General features: G+C 45.4%; 1 protein-coding gene across 10 annotated transcripts in view; it reads right to left on the reverse strand.

Annotated features, from left to right (window-relative positions):
• Positions 1-18,229, reverse strand: part of MTCL1 (microtubule crosslinking factor 1) — a 113,372-nt gene extending 95,143 nt beyond the window's left edge. For all 10 annotated transcript variants that reach the window (XM_068932214.1, XM_068932210.1, XM_068932215.1 and 7 more), the window contains exons 1-3: positions 17,345-18,229; positions 4,176-4,404; positions 2,501-2,655 (exon numbers count right to left, since the gene is read on the reverse strand). In XM_068932214.1, the coding sequence (XP_068788315.1) occupies positions 2,501-2,655; positions 4,176-4,404; positions 17,345-18,229 (1,269 nt within the window). The remainder of the gene's footprint in view (positions 1-2,500; positions 2,656-4,175; positions 4,405-17,344) is intronic.
• Positions 18,230-18,708: the final 479 nt, after the last annotated feature.

Raw genomic sequence — 18,708 nt, forward strand, 5'->3', positions numbered from 1 at the left:
ACTCAGACTGAATAAGCCTGCCTATATTTCACACGCACATGAACTTGCTGAAGGTATCACAGACGACAGAAACAGATACTGGGCTAAAAGAATGTATAACAGCACTGAACACTCTAAGCGTTCAGCAGTATCTTCAAAGGATTATGACAAAAAAAATGAAGACCGCTTTAAAGAAAGAGTATATTGAGAGATGTGTACAATTCTTAAAGATACTTCAGTATGCAAAATACATTAAAGGTAGTCAACACATATGCCATTCCACTGCAGTAAGAAATTGTACTTGAGGGAATTACATAGTAGGACAATGAAAGTTAGCAGTGAATTAAGTAATAAACATGAACTCAGATGTAGGAAAATCACGATGTTGATCAGTGGATGATAGAGGAAAAGGGCTGAGAATAGTCAAGGATATTATGGAAAAAAGAGCATATGATGACAGTAAACTGTACCAGAGCAAAAATACTGTCTAACTGGGTCTTGGGTGACGCTCCAGGACTAAATGGGGAAGATACTGCTTCTAAGTGTCAGCCTTCAGCTAGACAAGATGCACAGGCAGAGTGGATTGCTTAAAAGTCCTATGGACTTGGGGGCACTTTTTCTCCCGATATATGAAGGACTAGTTTTCCTATCAGCATGTTTATAATATATTCTTCTACAGCTTGATATGCATCAGACATTTTTAAAGAGAAATGACCTCTGGTAGTTATCTGAACACTTTTTGAGGCAAGAACATATTTTTCAGATTTTGTCACAACTTTGCAAACACATACTTATCCAACACATGTATCACCATGTTTCTCAAACTTTTGAAAATTTGACTTCCTTTTGACTCATCCATCTTTGTGCAACCTGCTGAGGATCTAAATCTCCATCTTCTAACCTACTGTGACCCTCTGAGATTTTTTCTGACCCCTGGAGAAACCACCACTCACACTACAAAAAAAACAGATTACAATCTATGTCCTGTGGTGCCTTTGGAGCATCTTATCTATCTGTCCATTTCTCCTTTCCCTAGTTCTCCTCCAGCCTTTGCCTCTTATGGGGAGAAGGTCTGCTTCCACAGCAAGGGTATGTTCACTTCACGTTGCACTATACTAGAGAAAAAGTTGAATTCGCTGGGCTTCCTGGCTCTGCTTGGCTGCAACAACGTAAGAAGCAGGACAAATTTAGCCTGGTGAGAGCCAGCCTGAGAATCCAGCACTGCTGGAGCATTTTCTTTGCCATTGCTCACCCACAACTTAATTCTCCAACTGTTTAATCCCAAAGACCATCAAGCAGTATCTAGTGAACTTGCATCATAATCAACAACGAACAAGACATTTACGCACAGTGCATGTCATAGTGTCTGTATATAGAAAACAGACTGTGTACCTTGTAACACAGTATCATATCTATTAAGCGTAGCATTCACAAATAACGTTGAGAAAACAAGAATAGCTAATACTTCATCCAGGCTTTCCTTCTATGTTGTATTTTAAAGTAATCTAAACTACCATAGCAACACTGATGCTTCACCAGCTGACATTTGTCCCATCGTTTACAGACTGCTCCAAAACTCTTGCATCGGACTCCTGCTCCTCATAACTCTCACGCACAGAGAAATTAGACAGCGGTTGTCCTTATTAAACTGAATCAGGGTTTGTGCCAGTTGACATGCAAGCATTGTTTGAAAGATTAAAATAACATACAATTGCACCAGCACTCTAAATCTCACCATGGCTCAGAGGATGGCTCATCATCTTTAAATGGCTCATCATATTTAAATATTCTGTCTCAATCTGGTTTAAAATGGAGCAGAGGCTCTGAGCTGCCAATCTGCTGTACTGTTCAGAGAAGAGAAATACCACCACAGACCAGGATACGGGCTCTGGCAAAGAGCTGCGTTTAGTACTTGGCTTTCCTTTGGTGTCCTCTACTCCTCAGCTCACTTGCTCCCAAGGATCATCGCTTCGTCCAGTATGACCAGGTGTCAGCTCCAATTGAAACAATCCTTTTTCTTAAGAGACAGCGCTTCTGCGCCGGGAGTGCAATGTTATTTATACATTACAGACCACATTCCTGCTGCCTAACTCATGCTGGTGGCTCCCACTGTCATCTGTCAAACCAGCGGCTCACCTATCTGAGCTAACCGTTTGGAGACGTGTTACGCAGATCATGTTTGAGTCTAAAATAGGTGGAATTCCCAGTCCGGGTAAAGGGGAGGGACTCAAACCAAAGAAAATTTTGCTCCAGTAGGAACAGAGGAGCTAGCTGCTAACGGGACGGAAGCAGTGTGAGGAGCACTGCACAAAACCACCGATAGCAATCAACTACCTGTCTATTGTTTCTAAATTCCTAACTCACTTGGTATAAATAACAAAGGTGAGGAGACCTTTTGGACAATTGCACAAGCAGTGTCAGTAGGCATTTCTTGTAAGAATTGGTCTAAGATGCTTGTGTATCAACCTTCCCTTCTAACCCGGGAACACAGTTCTGCATGACTTTCCTGATTATTGCTTACCTCTTTTAACTTGTCCAGCTCATTCTGTAGTGTCTGCTTGGATATTTCCACCTCAATGATTTGCTGGCGAAGGATTTCATTTTCATCTTCTGCTTTAACACGTTTCTCCTCCACGCTTTCCAGCTCGTGGTGCAGTCTGACAGAAACATCTTTGGCTACCTGGTCAAAACAGCACAAAAACATGAAGATGATATGAAATAGGAGGAGCAGCACCTACAGTAGGAAACATATTACAGCCCTAGATAGTGGGGAGATATTCAGTTCAATTATGAGACTGACTGTTGATGAAAGATTCCAAGTCTTTCAAATACCAAATGAATAGTGATTTCTAATAAAGAAATCCAAGATGAAAACCTCGTCGATTATCCCTCTCCACCTCCCTTTCCACGTTATGCTAAGGCATGGACAGCATGTGGAAACAAGCAGATACCAGGCCTGTACATCAAAGTCCCAGCATATCATGCTGATAAAACAGAGGATGAGGAATTGTGCTGTACAGCTGATAGGTCATTGATCAAAGCCACATCCAGGCAGCAGTCTCATCCACCAGAATTTGCTGCTGTAGCAGCAATCACAACCAGGCAAGAGTGATATGAAAGCACAGAAATACACGCTAGCTTAGGATTTCTGAGTCCAGCTTAACAAGAATGAGTATTTACTCCAAAAACATTCTGAAGGGTTATTCATCACTCAGAATGATGAATTACAACAATTCAGCAGAAACAAAGCAAACAAAGAAAACCAGTACCTCTTTCACTTGAATCTATGGACAAGGTGGACAAGTTTTTTTTTTTTTTTTTTTTTTACCAAATAATGTATCATTTTTATGATGATAAAGTTAACATTTGTTTTCTGCCACAAAAAAAAGAAATTGGGTCTGACATCTTGAAAAGCTTGATAACTTGATATGCCACTTTGATTTCCATTGCTGGGAACCAGTAATTCCAAATTCAGAAGGTTTTATGTTTTGCATTTTCAACTACAAAGTGCTTAATAATTCTAGCGGTTAGCAATCCTTGTCTACAGAAGTTATTTTCAAAACAGCTACAAGAAAGCAATATTCAGAAAGACAACAGCAGCAAAAGCTAGATAAAAATTATGCCTATACAAAGCTTAGCTTTGAAAGAAACATTTCTAAAAATATAAAACTGTTTCAGTATGAACAGAATTTTTTAATGGGAATTAGCAGTTTTATTCTCTTTTTGCCCCCTTAAATGTTATAAAAGTCCACTCCTGTATGAGGACCAAAAAGAGGAGCTCATTAGGAACTAAGAAATGCAACTTTGACTAGACTCTTTCAGATATTTGACTTAAGTAAAAAGTGAAAAGGAGGAAAGTAGAATAAATAGGGAATAGTGCATCAGGTTTTGTTGGTAGTTTGGGAATTCTAAGATTTTGAGTAACACAAGCAAAAAAAAACCCTTTAAATCTTTCAAATGCACAAATGCAACTAGACTGCATCTCTTTCATTTGACTCTAAGCACATACTTTTTACTCAATAACACATCTTTTCAGGCTAATAGGCTGAGTATTGTTTTTCTACCGCAGAATAAGGAAATTGGTCCTGACATTTTGAGAACTACCGTCGGTTTCGTATGTCGCCCTCGCTTCCATTACAGGGAACCAAACCACAGTCTACTGCCTTGCACTGTGACTGGGCACATGAATCTCTCACCTACCTTTAAATCTTGTTCCAAGCTCCTAATAAGCTCTCCATCCACTTGGCCTGTTTGTGCAACTTTCAAGCTTTTCTGCTCTGCTTTCCTGAGACGATACTGCAGAATGCGGCAGTTCTTGTTTGCTCGGTCCAGCTCTCGACGGAGCTCCTGCAGCTGGTAAACATCTTCCTCTAGATAACTGTCACGCATTTCTTCCATTTCAGCCCGAAGTTCATCCAGCTCATCCTGTGAAAAGTCAAAACAGTGCTCCATCATACCTCGAAATCTCACCCCTGGGAAAGAAAAGGAATCGTGCTCACTAGGATACTATACTAATGAAGTGATACAGATCGCAACATGCAGCTCCAGAAGGCATAGGAGCAGCAGTTTTAACCCAACATTAAATAATCATGCTGCACTAAATTAATCACAGAATCACAGAATGGTTGAGGTTGGAAGGGACCTCTGGAGATCATCTCGTCCCACCTTCCTGCTCAAGCAGGGTCCTCTAGAGTACATTGCCCAGGATCGCATCCAGGTGGGTTTTGAATATCTCCAGGGAAGGAGACTCCACTACCTCTCTGGGCAACCTGTTCCACCACTCTGTCACCCTCCCAGGAAAGAAGTTTTTCCTCAGGTTTAGATGAAACTTCCTGTGGTTCAGTTTCTGCCCGTTGCCTCTTGTCCTGTCACTGGGCACCACGGAGAAGAGGCTGGCCTCATCCTCTCGACACCCTCCCTTCAGATACTTGTACACGTTGATGAGATCCCCTCTCAGTCATCTCTTCTCCAGACTGAACAGGCCCAGCTCTCACAGCCTTTCTTCATAGGAGAGATGCTCCAGTCTCCTCATCATCTTTGTAGCCCTCCGCTGGACTCTCTCCAGTAGCGCCATGTCTCTCTTGTACTGGGGAGCCCAGAATTGGACACAGTACTCCAAATATGGCCTCCCCAGGGCTGAGGAGAGGAGCAGGATCACCTCCCTCCACCTGCTGGCAACACTCTGCCTAATGCACCCCAGGATCCCATTGGCCTTCTTGGCCACAAGGGCACATTGCTGGCTCATGCTTAATTTGTCCACCAGCACTCCCAGGTCCTTCTCGGCAGAGCTGCTTTCCAGCAGGTCAACCCCCAGCCTGGACTGCTGCCTGGGGTTATTCCTGCCTAGGTGCAGGACCCTGCACTTGCCTTTGTTGACCTTCAGGAGGTTCCTCTCCGCCCACCTCTCCAGCCTGTCCAGGTCCCTCTGACTGGCAGCACAGCCTTCTGGTGTGTCAGCCTCTCCCCCCAGTTCTGTATCATCAGCAAACTTGCTGAGGGTGCACTCTGTCCCTTCCTCCAGGTCATTGATGAATACACTGAACAAGACTGGACCCAGGACTGACCCCTGGGGGACACCGTTAGCTCCAATTAGACTCTGTGCCACTGATCACAACCCTCTGAGCTCGGCCATCCAGTCAGTTCTCAATCCACTCACCGTCCACTCATCTAATGCACACTTCCTGAGTTTACCTATGAGGATGAATTAATGAATACTTGTTACATTCCTTACAATCGCTTTGAGAATGAAAAACAGATCAGGGTTACCAGAATGCTCATCTGTCTCCTGAAACTGCTAACACCTTTATTTTAGCATCCCTAATTAAAATAAAAAGTGCATAATATTTTGTCACTCGCTCAACTGATTCCTTGTTTTATTTAGATTACAGCACACCTATTTAAAAAGTACCTCAACATCCCTAGTGATGTGCCTTTATAGCAATCAGCAATTCCTAAAGATGTAATTATCCCTTAAAAACTTTAACGAATCTGACATATGAACTTTCTGCCAAACACCCAACTGTTCCATACCAAAGCGCTGTCTTGTCTAAGCCCAGCAGCATGGACATGCTTAATAACAGATGGTTTGGGGGGCAAGAAAGTGGTTTTCAGCTGGGTGAACCCATGTGTGAAAGACAGAACGATGGTTGCAAAACAAAACCCTGTTGTGCCAGTGGGAATATAAAGTGGTCACTGCTTTTGGAGGATTGCGAACTGTCCCAATTCCTCATTATACCATGGGCAGCACATGCTCTCTAAAGTCAGATTTAAAGATTTACAGCTGAACAGGATAAGCTCTATCATTCCCGTTTGTTTAATCTGTTGAAGCTCCAGAGCTAAAACTCTTACAAAGGTCTTCCAAGCTCAGGAGTACAAGCCATTAAATTACTGTATGATGGCTCTGAGGAAATCGACAGCTCTATTAACTTTGAGCTAAGTTGAAAAAAGAAAAAAAGGGAACTCTGTCAGGAAAAAAGAACAAGGAGTAGAGTATTTTTCACCATCAAGCCCTGACCAAAATTTTTCTTTTTAATTTTAAGCATATTTCCTTATTTAAAGCTTATTTATAAATGAAATGAACTATTAATCTTTAAATGAGGCTATTTAAAATTTCATTTGATATTACAAAGACCACATTTCCTCCGGAAAGCGTAACTAAAATAAGGTACAAGCAAAGCTTGCGGTGGGGCTAGCTGCGCTGTTACCCCAGTTCAGATTTGTAACGGCCACTTGAAACACCAAGGATGGCTGGAGAGGATTTCACGTTTTTCTCAGGCGGCGAAGACGCCGCTGTGGAATTAGCGCCCTTGCCGTGTCCCCTGCGGGCTGGACCGCCTGCCCATGCCCCTGCGGCACAGCAGGGTGACCGCGCCGCCTGCACCAGCCCTGTCGTCCCCCCCAACCCTTCCCTGTCCCGTGGCCTAACTGGGTGGATGGTCGCTTTTCTCCCAATATTCAGCCTGCCTTCGCCTTGCTCCACCTCGAGCTTTAGCAACAAACAACCAGCAGGCTTTGTCCCCTGACACAAGCCTGGCCTCAAGAAGATGTGCCCGATTTCTAAGCGCGGTTATATTAGAATTGGAGTGTTGCTCCCACCCCAATCCCAGGTGCATATAAAAACTTCATTTTTTACGCAGTCATGCTCTAACCCAAGTTAGCTGAGCCAGCACAGATCAAATTGCAGCTGACCAGAAGGACCTGCTATTTCTAAAATGACCACTCTGAGCTCAGCAGTGAGGCTTTGCTCCCTCCAAGGTCTCTATATGACTCTCCCTTAAACGCTCAGAAAGGAGAGACGGGTTTTCTCACAATCCCACCATACTCATGTATATTCCCAGTGTGTTCAGATTTCTGCAGTGCTAAAACTGAGGGGCATCCTGCCCCGTAATCTCCCTGGGACAGCTATGAGCCAGGTGCTTGTGTGGAGGGAAAAGCTCAAGGGTTACTCCCAGGGGCTAGATCGCTCTCGAGCCTGGTACTGTCTGAAGAGGACTAATGGTTAAGGTACAGTAGCAGAAGACACCTCTGCAGCAATGACATGCTCATAAGTTGCAAATCCATTAATTAACCACAGGTAGCACACCGTGAGGAAGCAAACAAGCTCTGCAGACCAAGCTCAGCAGAATTCTTTCAAAGGGTAATTTATGGTCCAGGCCCTACGTACACCAGGTTAGGATACAGTCAAATGCTCAGGTCAGTTTAGAGCCAACGAACTGGTACAATTTTAAATGACTGATATTTTTAAAAAGGAAGATATAGCAACATACTCCTGAGCGAGTCGGGGAGGAAAGCTGTTTCTTTTTAATATACACACTCTTTCACTATGCTGCTTCACATTTGTAGGCAATTTCAAAATGCAAAGTAAAAAATTAACCATGGAGATGCAGAAGAAAAAGCCAAGGTTTTAGAAACCAGTTAGGGAATATCAGTGGCTTTTGAATCTATGAAAAAGAATACACTTTCATTTTAGCAGTACATTAAGTAGATATTTTGGCTCGAGGGGTGACTCTGAAAGTGCAAACTTCAGCTATCAGAGCCAGTATAGCCTGCTGAGATGAGCAGAAACAGCAGTTACTGCTTAGGGCCTTCAACAGACTCGGGAAGCCTCCTTCAGTTAGATTTAACCTCTATTAACTTGGTAATATCATCCTCAGAAACCTAATGTTAGATTAAGACTTTGGTTGTAAATTGAATATTTTGACACAAAATTCCACAACAAGGGAGAATATCTGTTACCACAAAATTGATGAGACTCAGTTTATAATCTTATGTTTACACCTCGAGAACTAAGCAACAATTTTAGTGGCTTTAAGTGGCCTGCAAAGAGTAATTATAATTTTATCGCTGACACCTCAAACTTTCTTCTTATCTAAACCTGTATCTGAAATTAGCAAACCTGACCAGTTTCTAAAGACAAATAATCCACTACAATATTTGGCTACACAAAGTACATACTATAACCCAAATTGGAAAGCGAAACTCTCACTATTTCAAACAACCCAGTCCCTTGAAGCTGTCATCCCACTGCAACGGCATATCTTCGAACCCGTTCAGGAGGCATGGGGGCTCCCCCAGCCTCACCAGTCACTCGGCCTCAGCAGGAGGCTTGAATCCAATCCCTTTCCTTCTACCAAAGAAGCTCCCAGAAAAGTTGCAAGAGTTGGCATGAATTACATTTCAACAGATGGGCATGTCTTTTACCTCCACTAAAACTTAAGTTTTCTCAATCTCCCTTAACAGCATAACCGTGAGTTTGCAGGTCTGTGATTTTTCTTATACTTGCTTCTGGTTTGGGTTATAAATGCACAATTTGTTTTTCTTCTGGTGCAATTTTACAGATAAATTAAAATTTAGGACACATTGAAGAAAACTGGTCTTTAAAATGACTCTTGTTTCTCTCCCAGATCCTTCTTTTTTCAATCTGGCTGACTAAATTGAGTTTCTTTTTCACTCTCATGCCCAAAAATGTTTATGCAGAAAGCAGAGTGTGTCCTGACCCCTCGTACATAGGAATACAGCAGACTTCTGATGAGTTTTAAAACAGGGCAACATACATCCAAACACATGGAGGGTACAAACAATTTTGACCGTATAAGGAACAGAAAACTAGTTGCACAGGCTGCACACAGCAATAGCCTGCTTTCTGTTGTAGTACTACGTTGCTTGAAACTTTTAATAGCATAATCTTTCCAGCCAAGAGAGAAAAAAAAAAAAAAAGGACAGATCATGCCTTTTTGAGTGGCAAGATGAAATCCTATTTTCATATAATAAAAAAAACAGGAGCAGGTCAAAGTTTTACCTCTAAAATTTCAAAATATAGGATAACTATACGTGGTTCAGATTTTGTATGACAGCATGCAGCTGTGGATACTGGCATTATCTTTTACTAGTCACAGTAAAGACGTAATCCTGCTCTGGACAGAGTACCCAAGAACGAAGGAAAAGATGCAGAGGCTTCTGGTTCTGCACAGTTTAGTCCCCTCTGTAGGAACTCGTCATTCTGCTACAGTCACTGAAACTTTGCATGAGCATCTGCTAAGCCATCACTGCTACGCTTACACCTACAAACCCAGGACAGCTCCAATTCCTGTTCTAAAGTGATATGTGCGTAAAAAAACAAAGGAAGCTAGGATAAAATCTGGGTTTTTTTTCCCACAGTTTTGGCGTGGGGCTATCCTGCAAAGCCACGGACAAGAGGCTGCGTAAAAGCAGGGCGTCAACACCTAGGACTCGCTCTTCCAGCTGCGACAGGCTACAAACCAGCACATGAATCAGTGCGCAGTGGAAACCCGGCATTGGCACGCAATGCAAAAACTGCCCAAAATGCAAGACAAGAATGAGAAAGAAACCTTTTCTTTTCCCAGTCGCCCCCCTGGCCTCGCAGCCTTCCCAGTGGGATCTCCTAGGCACAAACGCAGGACCAAAGAGGCTGGCTGGGAGGTCTGGCTACACACTCTAGCTGAAAGAGTTTTATTCAAAAGCCCGGAGAGGAAATGAATACCGAAAGTGAGGGTTTGCAGGATGATTTGCAGGCCTCACAACAGCCAGGGAGAAAAGACCCTGGGAAGTGGAAATTACAATTGAAACTATGATGGCCCAACTTACTACACTGGCAGTCCTATCACTTTGGAAGAAAATATGTCAGTCATTAGTTAAATCATGGGTAAGTGCAACAGAGACAAAACCTTAACAACTACCAAACTTGGGAGTTCACAAAAAAAAGAGTTGCTTTGGCTGTGAGGCAGTTGTAAATACTAGCTAAACTCAACCCCTGACTTCATTAAAATATATCGGTATTACTGTGAGTGAGAATAAAAGCTCTTTCTCTCAAGAGGTGTTGAGTTTCATACTGTGGACTTCAATTTTTTTAAAACCTAAGAGAGAGATCAGCATAGAGAGATCAGGCAATTAAACAAACAAGTAAGCAAGCAGGTTCTCCTCTGTGCATCTAAAAAAGGAAAGTTTGGTCCCTTCCTTAAACAGGGAGGTCCTGCTCCAAGATCCCATGGGGCAACGGAAATTGCAAGGCGAAGCGTAGCCATGAGCAGCTTAACTTCACCATACATTCTTGAAGAGGATGAAAGCCTCCTCTTGATTCCCTCTAATGTAATGGCAATTACGTTATTAACCTTGGTAAGATCCGCACCAGGCTGAAAGTTCTGGAAGAAAGAATATTGTTTAGGAAAAAGCTAAACTGCTTCCCTTCTGAGCATGGTGACATCTAGAAAGAAAAAAATGGAAGTGTTGGGATAAAGCAACTTTCTAACTGGCAGCTCTTTTTAGACTCGCGCTTGCGCTCCCGCTCCTGAGCCCAGCTGCTCGTGCTCTAAGGTGCTTGGCCCAAATGACTTCCCAAAGGCCAGCTAAATGGGGACAAATGGGGATCACTTTACCCTTAGGTCACCTCAGTTGAGAGGCCCAGCTCATCTGAGTTCACAGGGTGACTGCATGAACGCCGACGCACACTTAAATTTCTGCTCCATTTGCAGGATTCCCCAAGATTTTGGTGAAAAGCAACAGAATGAGGAATCAGGGTTTCCATGTCAATCTGCTAAGGCAAGGCAAATAGGCCAAAAAGGGAAAGCGTGTGTACTTCTTAAATTTCTGCACAGCCCAAATGCAGACCGATGGGGTAATTTCCTATCTTTACTGTGCAAATTGAAGACTTGCCTGTCAGAAGAGAAGCCATTATCCTATTAATACCTTTTATTGATGTCATACTTTTTTATTATTGATTTAATTTAAAATGAAATATAATTAAGGGTAAATTATAGGAATATGCCTTATTTGGGATTAAAAAAAAACCAAAATCCAGTCCTGCAGCTGTTATACTGGGTAACCCATACTCGCACAAACCGTTCCTGCAGAAATGATCAGGAATACTTGCACAACTGACTGGCTACGTGTCTACATCCACACAGGCAGTCTGGCTGGGAGCAGTAGTGAGGTTTCAAGGTAGATTGCCCTGCCCAGGCATTTGGTTCAGCCGCACGCTATGCGCAAACTGGATTCTTTTGGAAATAAAATAAATGGAGAATTACGTCCCAAGTGTGCACCAAATACACTCCAATGGAGACATACGGGCCTGAACTACTGATGAGTCCTCTGGACAACTTTGAACCACACGGATGATGGGGATGTTTCATTCAAGGAACCAGGCTAAATCTGGTCCAAAGTAAAGCCCCTGAACTGCATGTACATACAGAGGTAAAGGCCTCAGCACCAGCTGAGTCTAGACCAGCCCACTGATCTGCCCTTACTGAGCTAAATTACTGGGTAATGTAGAAACAGCTCTTAACTCGGCATGAATAAAAGATTAAAAACTGGACCTTAAACACGACTCAAAAGATGGAAATTTTAGGAACGACTGTTAGGGAGAAATTACATACAGAAAATAGCATAAGTGGTGGACGGACACTAAATTCTTTACTCTGAATCTACAATCATATGTAACGCCAAGCTGAAAGTTTTTAGGTTCCATTGAAACAACACATCAGTGTCCAGACGTTATATACTAGGCTCAGCAACATTGGCAAACTAGGAAGACAAAAACATACAAAATCAATAATTTGTATAGCCTTTAAGCAAGTACAAATAAAGGATGAAATGCAATTGTCTATGTAAAAAAGTAAGTATTTCTTAATTTATCCAGAAGGCATATATATAAAAATCTGCCACTACTTTTCTAAATAAAAGGTTACTTAGTATATACTAAATCAAATGAGAGGACACTGAGGAAGGAAGGAAGAGGAGAAGTTACAGTGGGTAATTGCTGCTGCACTAGGGTTAAATCAGCAGTTCTAGCTAGTCCTTGATAAGTCTAACAGTCATGAACTGGGGTTATGTAATCTTTGTTTTCATGTTTGGAATACCTCAAACTGTCTTTATGTAGGAGATGATGTTACTGCTACGGAATAAGCACATCCCCCGTATCACTTTACCCACTTTAGCAGAATTGCAGTAGGGATAAACGTGCTCTATACAGCTTTGGTTCAGAATAAAGAAACCACCAACCTTTTGGCCTTTTGCAAAATATGTTAATGAACTGAAAGTCCCTGGCCCCCTCATATTACTGTTTAGCTCTCAAACCAAAATACTTTAAAAGTCTCGCACCGATCTTCAAACGTTGTCTGCAGCTTGCATGCCTTTACCAGACTGAATGCTACTAGCACAAAATAAGGTGAGAAATCTCAAAAAAAAAAAATCACAAAGTCATAAGCACCTGTTTTTGTGGGGGCTGTTTTAAATTTGCAGGATAGGAGAGAGAGCCCAGTCTCTGGCAGCTTGTGTGTTTCACTCAAACATTAGTCCTATGAACTGTTTCAACCCGCTTCCTCTCCTGGAGCCGTTCAAATCGTTAAGTTATCGTCTGGCCGGTGCAACATTAATATCACGCACGCAGCACCGCAGACGGCGACTGTTGTGCGGTGCATTACACAGCCGGCCGGCTGCCGCACGGGGCCAGGGGGCCCGGTCGGTGCCAGCTGGGGCCCTTCTGCCGCCGTTCACCAACGTGGCATGTTGTGCCCACAGCTCACTGACCCCCCCGTCTGCAGCCGCGAGCTCTGCGCCGGGGGTTATTACCTCTCTTCTCTTCGCGACTAAATAGTTACTAGGTGGGGAAAGCAGCGTGTCCAAAAGAGCTGGGGGATATCCTCTGTTTTGCTAACCTCTGTAGCCCTCGCTGAATGAAAAAAAATTCGTCCCGTTGCATATGGCAAAGGATCTTTGGTGGAGCATCAGCGACGAGAAGCAACTTCCTGCGGGTTGATAGAAGAAATAAGGGTGCTACTTCTCATGAAATACGTGAATTCATCTGTTTAAAGGGAGCTGAGAAATAAAATATAACCTCATATGACATACACTGTCATTTTAAACAGAAACGAACATCGCTTAGATGCATCAGAGTGGAATAAAGGGACTGGAGCGGCCTCTTATTCAATTTATGCCCAGGGTACGTCACTGATAAAAATTAATATAGAATGAATAAAGACAAAGCAAGACAAGCAAGACAATCATCTAAGAAATCTAGGATATTTAAGAATATGTTTTTGTGCACTCTACACTGTAGCAGCACTTAGAGTACGTTGAACTTATACCAACACGCTCGCAAAGAAAACATCCAGTAAAGCAAAGCTAAGTAAATACCAGTTATATTTTAAGGCCAGTAAGAAGTGCTAGGCTTCACACAGAAGGGTTTTTTACATCGTGTCCACAAAGGACGTAAAGAGAAAAGGCGTGTGTCAAATTTTATTTCATGACTAAAATATCACTTCTGTTTCTGCTGACGTGTCTATTTAATTGAAGCAATCTGAATTAAACTTATGCCAAGACTCAGTAAGGATTTTTTCATTGTTAAAATTTGGGCCCTTTCTGTGAGGATCCTATGTCCTTTAGAGGGATCTGTACCCTGTAAAGAGCTTCTTTCAAAGCTTCCCAGGATTTGCATAAGGCATGATGCTTTTCCATGTGCTCCAGACTTAAAAGTAATCCTGAAAGAGTCATTTCTGTAGGCAGTATTTTGTTATTATAAACAAGACTGGATAGCAATAACTAAAACTTTATCTTCTACTAGAATTTACTGATGACCTTCTGGCTTCACAGAGTCAGCCACTGTGACACAGTTTCGTGTTGTTTGACCTCAAAAGGTACTTAATACCTTCTAAACGCTACTCTAGTATTCCAGCCTATCCGCAGAGGTAGCCAAAATAAGATTACATAGGAAATACACAAAAACGAAATCAAGAATGAAATGTCACAGAGGCAGTAAAAGAGAGACGTAACAATGTAAACACTGACCCTGGGGCACTTTATGTACACGCTTAACTTTACGGATAGTTGAGTAGTTCTGGGGCCAAAGCCTCATCTAGGGTAAAGCGACGGAGTCACTGGAGCTATGTAAGCTGGTAGCTTTATACCAGTTTGAGATCTGGCTCGTAGTATTTAGTCTTAAACATCTGCAGTATCAACAGTTTGCTCTGCAAAGGCTTCCATAGAGCACTCTGGGAGACTTTCTAGTACATTTTGAGTACAAATAAAGATAAACGATTACAGAGAAATGAACTAGAAGGGTTTCTACTAGTAACCCTCCAATTTCCAGTAATCTTTAGCACTAAGCAAGTCTGTGTGTACATATATGTATATACCCTATTCTATATCCTGTAACCTATCCTTAAAGTTATGTGCACCAATTGCAGCATTCCAGATACTGGGAGGGAAAAGGAGTAGTGAAAACTAGAAAATTCAGCATATGGATGTGCTCAAGAAATTAACAGCTTCTTTAGGGATTTACCTAATCATTTGCCTATTTACGGCTGAGAGCTGCCCTATTATTGCTTAACCACCTCTAGTTAAGAGAGAAACAAAGCCTTCACCAAAGCAGAGAAGAGCATTCGCAGAAAAACAAGGAACAAAGTTCCAAGTGAACAACTTACGCAGTGCTGTGGTTTTCATTTGCAGAAGGCTAGAGAAGTGTTTTTAGATGGGTTTACCTAGGAAAGGAAAGTTTCGGAATTACGCCCTTTGTTCTCCTGGGAAATTTTGAACCACGAGGCCCGTTCTAACCAGTCGGACAGAGCAGCAGAACCTCCAAACTGTATGAACACAGGTAGCCAAAGAGAGAGGATGTATGTATACATAGAGAGAGACATGTATTCACTCCTCTCAGACTTGTAGGTCTGAAAAAGTTACAGTTCAAACCAAAATAGAGCAGGGCTGGGACACAATGGCTAGAGGTGATGGAGACATCAAGGTGAAAGACTTGAAGACACTGTCACACAGGGCAAGAAATGAGAAATGACGCAGAATAAAGCTCGCTACCTAGGATCTGTCGATCAGGTCCTCTGGTCAGTACCAGGGGTCCAGTACCCTCACGGTGGCCTGTCCTAGACAACTCAGAGGAAGGGGCACGGAAACTCACAGTAGGCAGGTAACATTCTCCATAACATCAACCCCCCCCCCCTTTTTTTTTTTTTTTTTTTTTTTTTTTAAGTCTCCCATAATTAGAAACTACCTTGGACACGAAACAAGCAGCTTAACACATTCTTCATAATGGTCAGCTTCACCAAGTTCATCACCTGCTTCACAAAGTTAAGTACTGTAAGTCTGCAAACCCTGTCATCTGAAAGGATAGCCAGTTCCTCTTCTGGGTATTACTGGGCTTTTGACCCCAAAGACCAATGCAGTTTAACTATTTGTAAAAGCAATCCTTTAACAAGTCTGGATTTCATTACATGTCCCCTTGTTTCTCTCATGCAGAACAGAAGCTTCTGATAAAGGTTCTCTACGCTATTCATCTTTTTACTGACCTTTATTGCATTTCTCTAGTGCACTACAGAGTCTTCTATCCAATATGAATCTTGTAAGAGCTTTGCTATGCCCCAATAGTTTTTATTGCTCTAGTTCTGCATTATCCTTTTCTAGATGACCAGCACTGCCCACAGTATTCCAGTGCATATAATGGCTATGAATCTATAAAACATTATGATATTTTCTTTGCTTTTTTGCCATTCAGTTTCTAATGCAATCTAGTACTACCTGCAGTTGCACACTGAGCATTGCTCTTTCCACTGTGATGCTCCTGAGTTAAAACAACGCATTTAAAACCTAGAAAAGTATATATTCAGCCCTTTTTCTCTCTGAATGCTTTGAATTTTCAGTACTGAGATTTATTTCGCATCCTCTGCCTTCACTTTTTACCCATTCACCTCCCCTGATTAAGCTGCCTATGGAGTTCTGTCCAGTCTTTGCTGGACTTCACATCAAAAAAAAAATCTGTGTCATCTGAAAAATTTGCTGTATCATTGCTCACTCCTTATTCCAGTTCATGAAGCAGCACCAGACAGCACAGAACCTTGCAGCACCCCTGCTGTTAACCTTTTGCTATGCTGCACATCGTTTCTTGTCTCCTAGCCAAAACTGCTTAACAAGCCTAGTCTACCTCTTCGCCATCCTCCTTTCTCCCAAGGTTACGAAACTCCAGTCCTCACTAGAGCAAAAATCCCTTGGATGCCCATGGTCATTTTGCTTGAGAAGAAATGGTGTTTGTGATATTCAGAGAACAAAGATCGTCCTCACCAGCAGCAGAGTCAAATGGTACAGTATCTGTGGTTACATGATTATCTCAGTTTATTTTATTTATAGATCTTTATGGATGCAGCCTCTTTGCTGTGCCAAAAGATCATGTTGTAAGTACTAGTCCAACAAAAGGTTTCTGCAGGTCAGATCAGCTCAGAGCACTCCTGAATTTAGCTTTCCCGTTTTCTCAGAGGCTGAATGCACATATGTGTGCTTTTCTACCTGTACAACGATGCAAAGACTCCTTTTACGGCTGCTATTGTTACTTCGTTAGTACTTCACAATGAATGGCTTGGCTCTTCAGTGACAAAGTAACACGATAAACAGACAAGACGCTGTCCTCTTTCCGATATCAAATGAGTTGTTTTTTTTTTTTTCTTTCCTGTAAGGGTGATATTGAGGATAACAATTCCTGGAAAGCGAGGTCTCCGGTAACCAGCGGAGTGCTCACTCTGCTTCAGAAAGAGTTTGGGCATGGCTGAGGGATCACGCACCGCCCAGCCACAGCACTCTTACCGCACCCGTCGCGCCGGCCTCGCGTTCATCCAGCCTCTATAAATCAAGCCTTTTGCAGAGAAACACGACCACACGCCGAAGCCCCCTACCTGCCCCTGCGACGCCTTGCTACGGCCCCGCTCCGCGCCGACCTCCGCCCGCGCTGCCCGCAGCGGCCCCGACGGGCGCGAGTAAACCCGGCGGTCCGCGGCGCGGCCCCCCCACCCCCGCCCCAGACGGGCACCCCCGAGTCACCGCTGCCCCGGGCGGGGGGGGGGGTCTCGGCGGGTCTCACCTTGAGGTACTCGTTCTCCGAGCGCAGCTCCTCCATCTCCCGCTGCAGCTCCTCCTGGGCCGCCCGCGGCGGCTCGCCGCGGCCCGGCGCTCGCCCTCCGCCCGGCGCGGCGGCGGCGGCGGCCCCCGGGGGGGCGGGCAGCGGGGCCGCGGGGTCGCCGCGGGGGCCGCCGGGGGGCAGCGGGGCGCCGCGGCCGGGGCCGGCGGCGGGTCCGTGGCGGGGCGGCTCCCGCTCGCGGTCGCTGGAGCCGGTGCCGGACTCGGCGTCGCTGCTGGCGGCCGGGGCCAGGCGCTGCTCGTCGGAGAGCGGCTCGGAGGGGCAGTCGGAGAGGTCGGAGCTGCTGTCCGTGTGGCTGACGCGGGCCAGCGCCAGCGCCGCCGCCGCCGCATGGCCGCTGCCCGCCGCCGCGCCCCGCTTCGCCTTCCTGCCCTTGCCGGGCGGCGGGGCCGCCTCGCCGCCGGGCTGCCGCCCCCCGCCGCGGCCGCCGGGCCCGGGCTCCGGCCCGCGGGCCGCCCGCTTGGCGCAGGGGGCGGCTTTGGCGGCGGCCGCCCGCCCGGCAGCAGCGGCAGCAGCGGCGGCCGCCTTGGCCCCGGGGGCGGCGGGGCGGCGGGAGAGGCGGCCCTGCGCCGCCAGCAGCCCCGCGGCGTGAGGCGACGACGGCGGCGGTGGCGGCGGCTGCGCCCGGCCGGGGAGGCTGGGAGACTTGGGGGGCGCCGGCGGCGGCTTGGCGGAGGCGGCGCGGGCGTGCAGGTCCTTGAGGAAGGGTCTGGCGGGGGACGGGGCTCGGTTCAGCCGCTTCTTCTCGGCGTGCGGGTGGTGGTGGCTGGGCGGCGGCGGCCGCAGCGTGTCCCCGGGGCCGGGGCCGGGGCCGTTCAGCGCCTCCATGGCGCGGGCCGGGGGCGGCGGGGCGGCAGCGGCGGCCGCGGGGGCGCCCGGCTGCGGCGGCGGCGGCGGCAGCAGGAGCGGCGGTGCCCGCGGAGCCCGGTCGCAGCAGCACGAGCAGCCTCCTCCAGCCTCCCCGCTTGCTTTCTCATCACTTCTGCTTCTCCCAGCCACAGCCCTCACACTTTTCTTTCCCGATCCCCCTCGTCCTGCCCTCCCCCTCCTCCCCCTCGCTCCCTCTCTCCCGAGCACTGATTTGTTTCAATAAAACGAATCCCAGTCCCTCGGCGGCAGCTTCTCCTCCTCCCTCTCCCTCTCCTTCTCCTTCCCCTCCCGCTCCCCTCTCTGCCTGGCTCGCCTCGATGCAGCTCAAGTTGTGATGCAGCCCGAAAAAAAAAAAAAAAAAGAAAGAAAAAAAGAAAACGACTCCCTTTTCCCTCGAATCCGATGCAAAGGAGTCTTTCCCGGCTGCCTTCGCCTCC

Source organism: Struthio camelus, chromosome 2 (genome assembly GCF_040807025.1).
Source record: "Struthio camelus isolate bStrCam1 chromosome 2, bStrCam1.hap1, whole genome shotgun sequence".
In the NCBI taxonomy this organism is placed as follows: domain Eukaryota; kingdom Metazoa; phylum Chordata; class Aves; order Struthioniformes; family Struthionidae; genus Struthio; species Struthio camelus.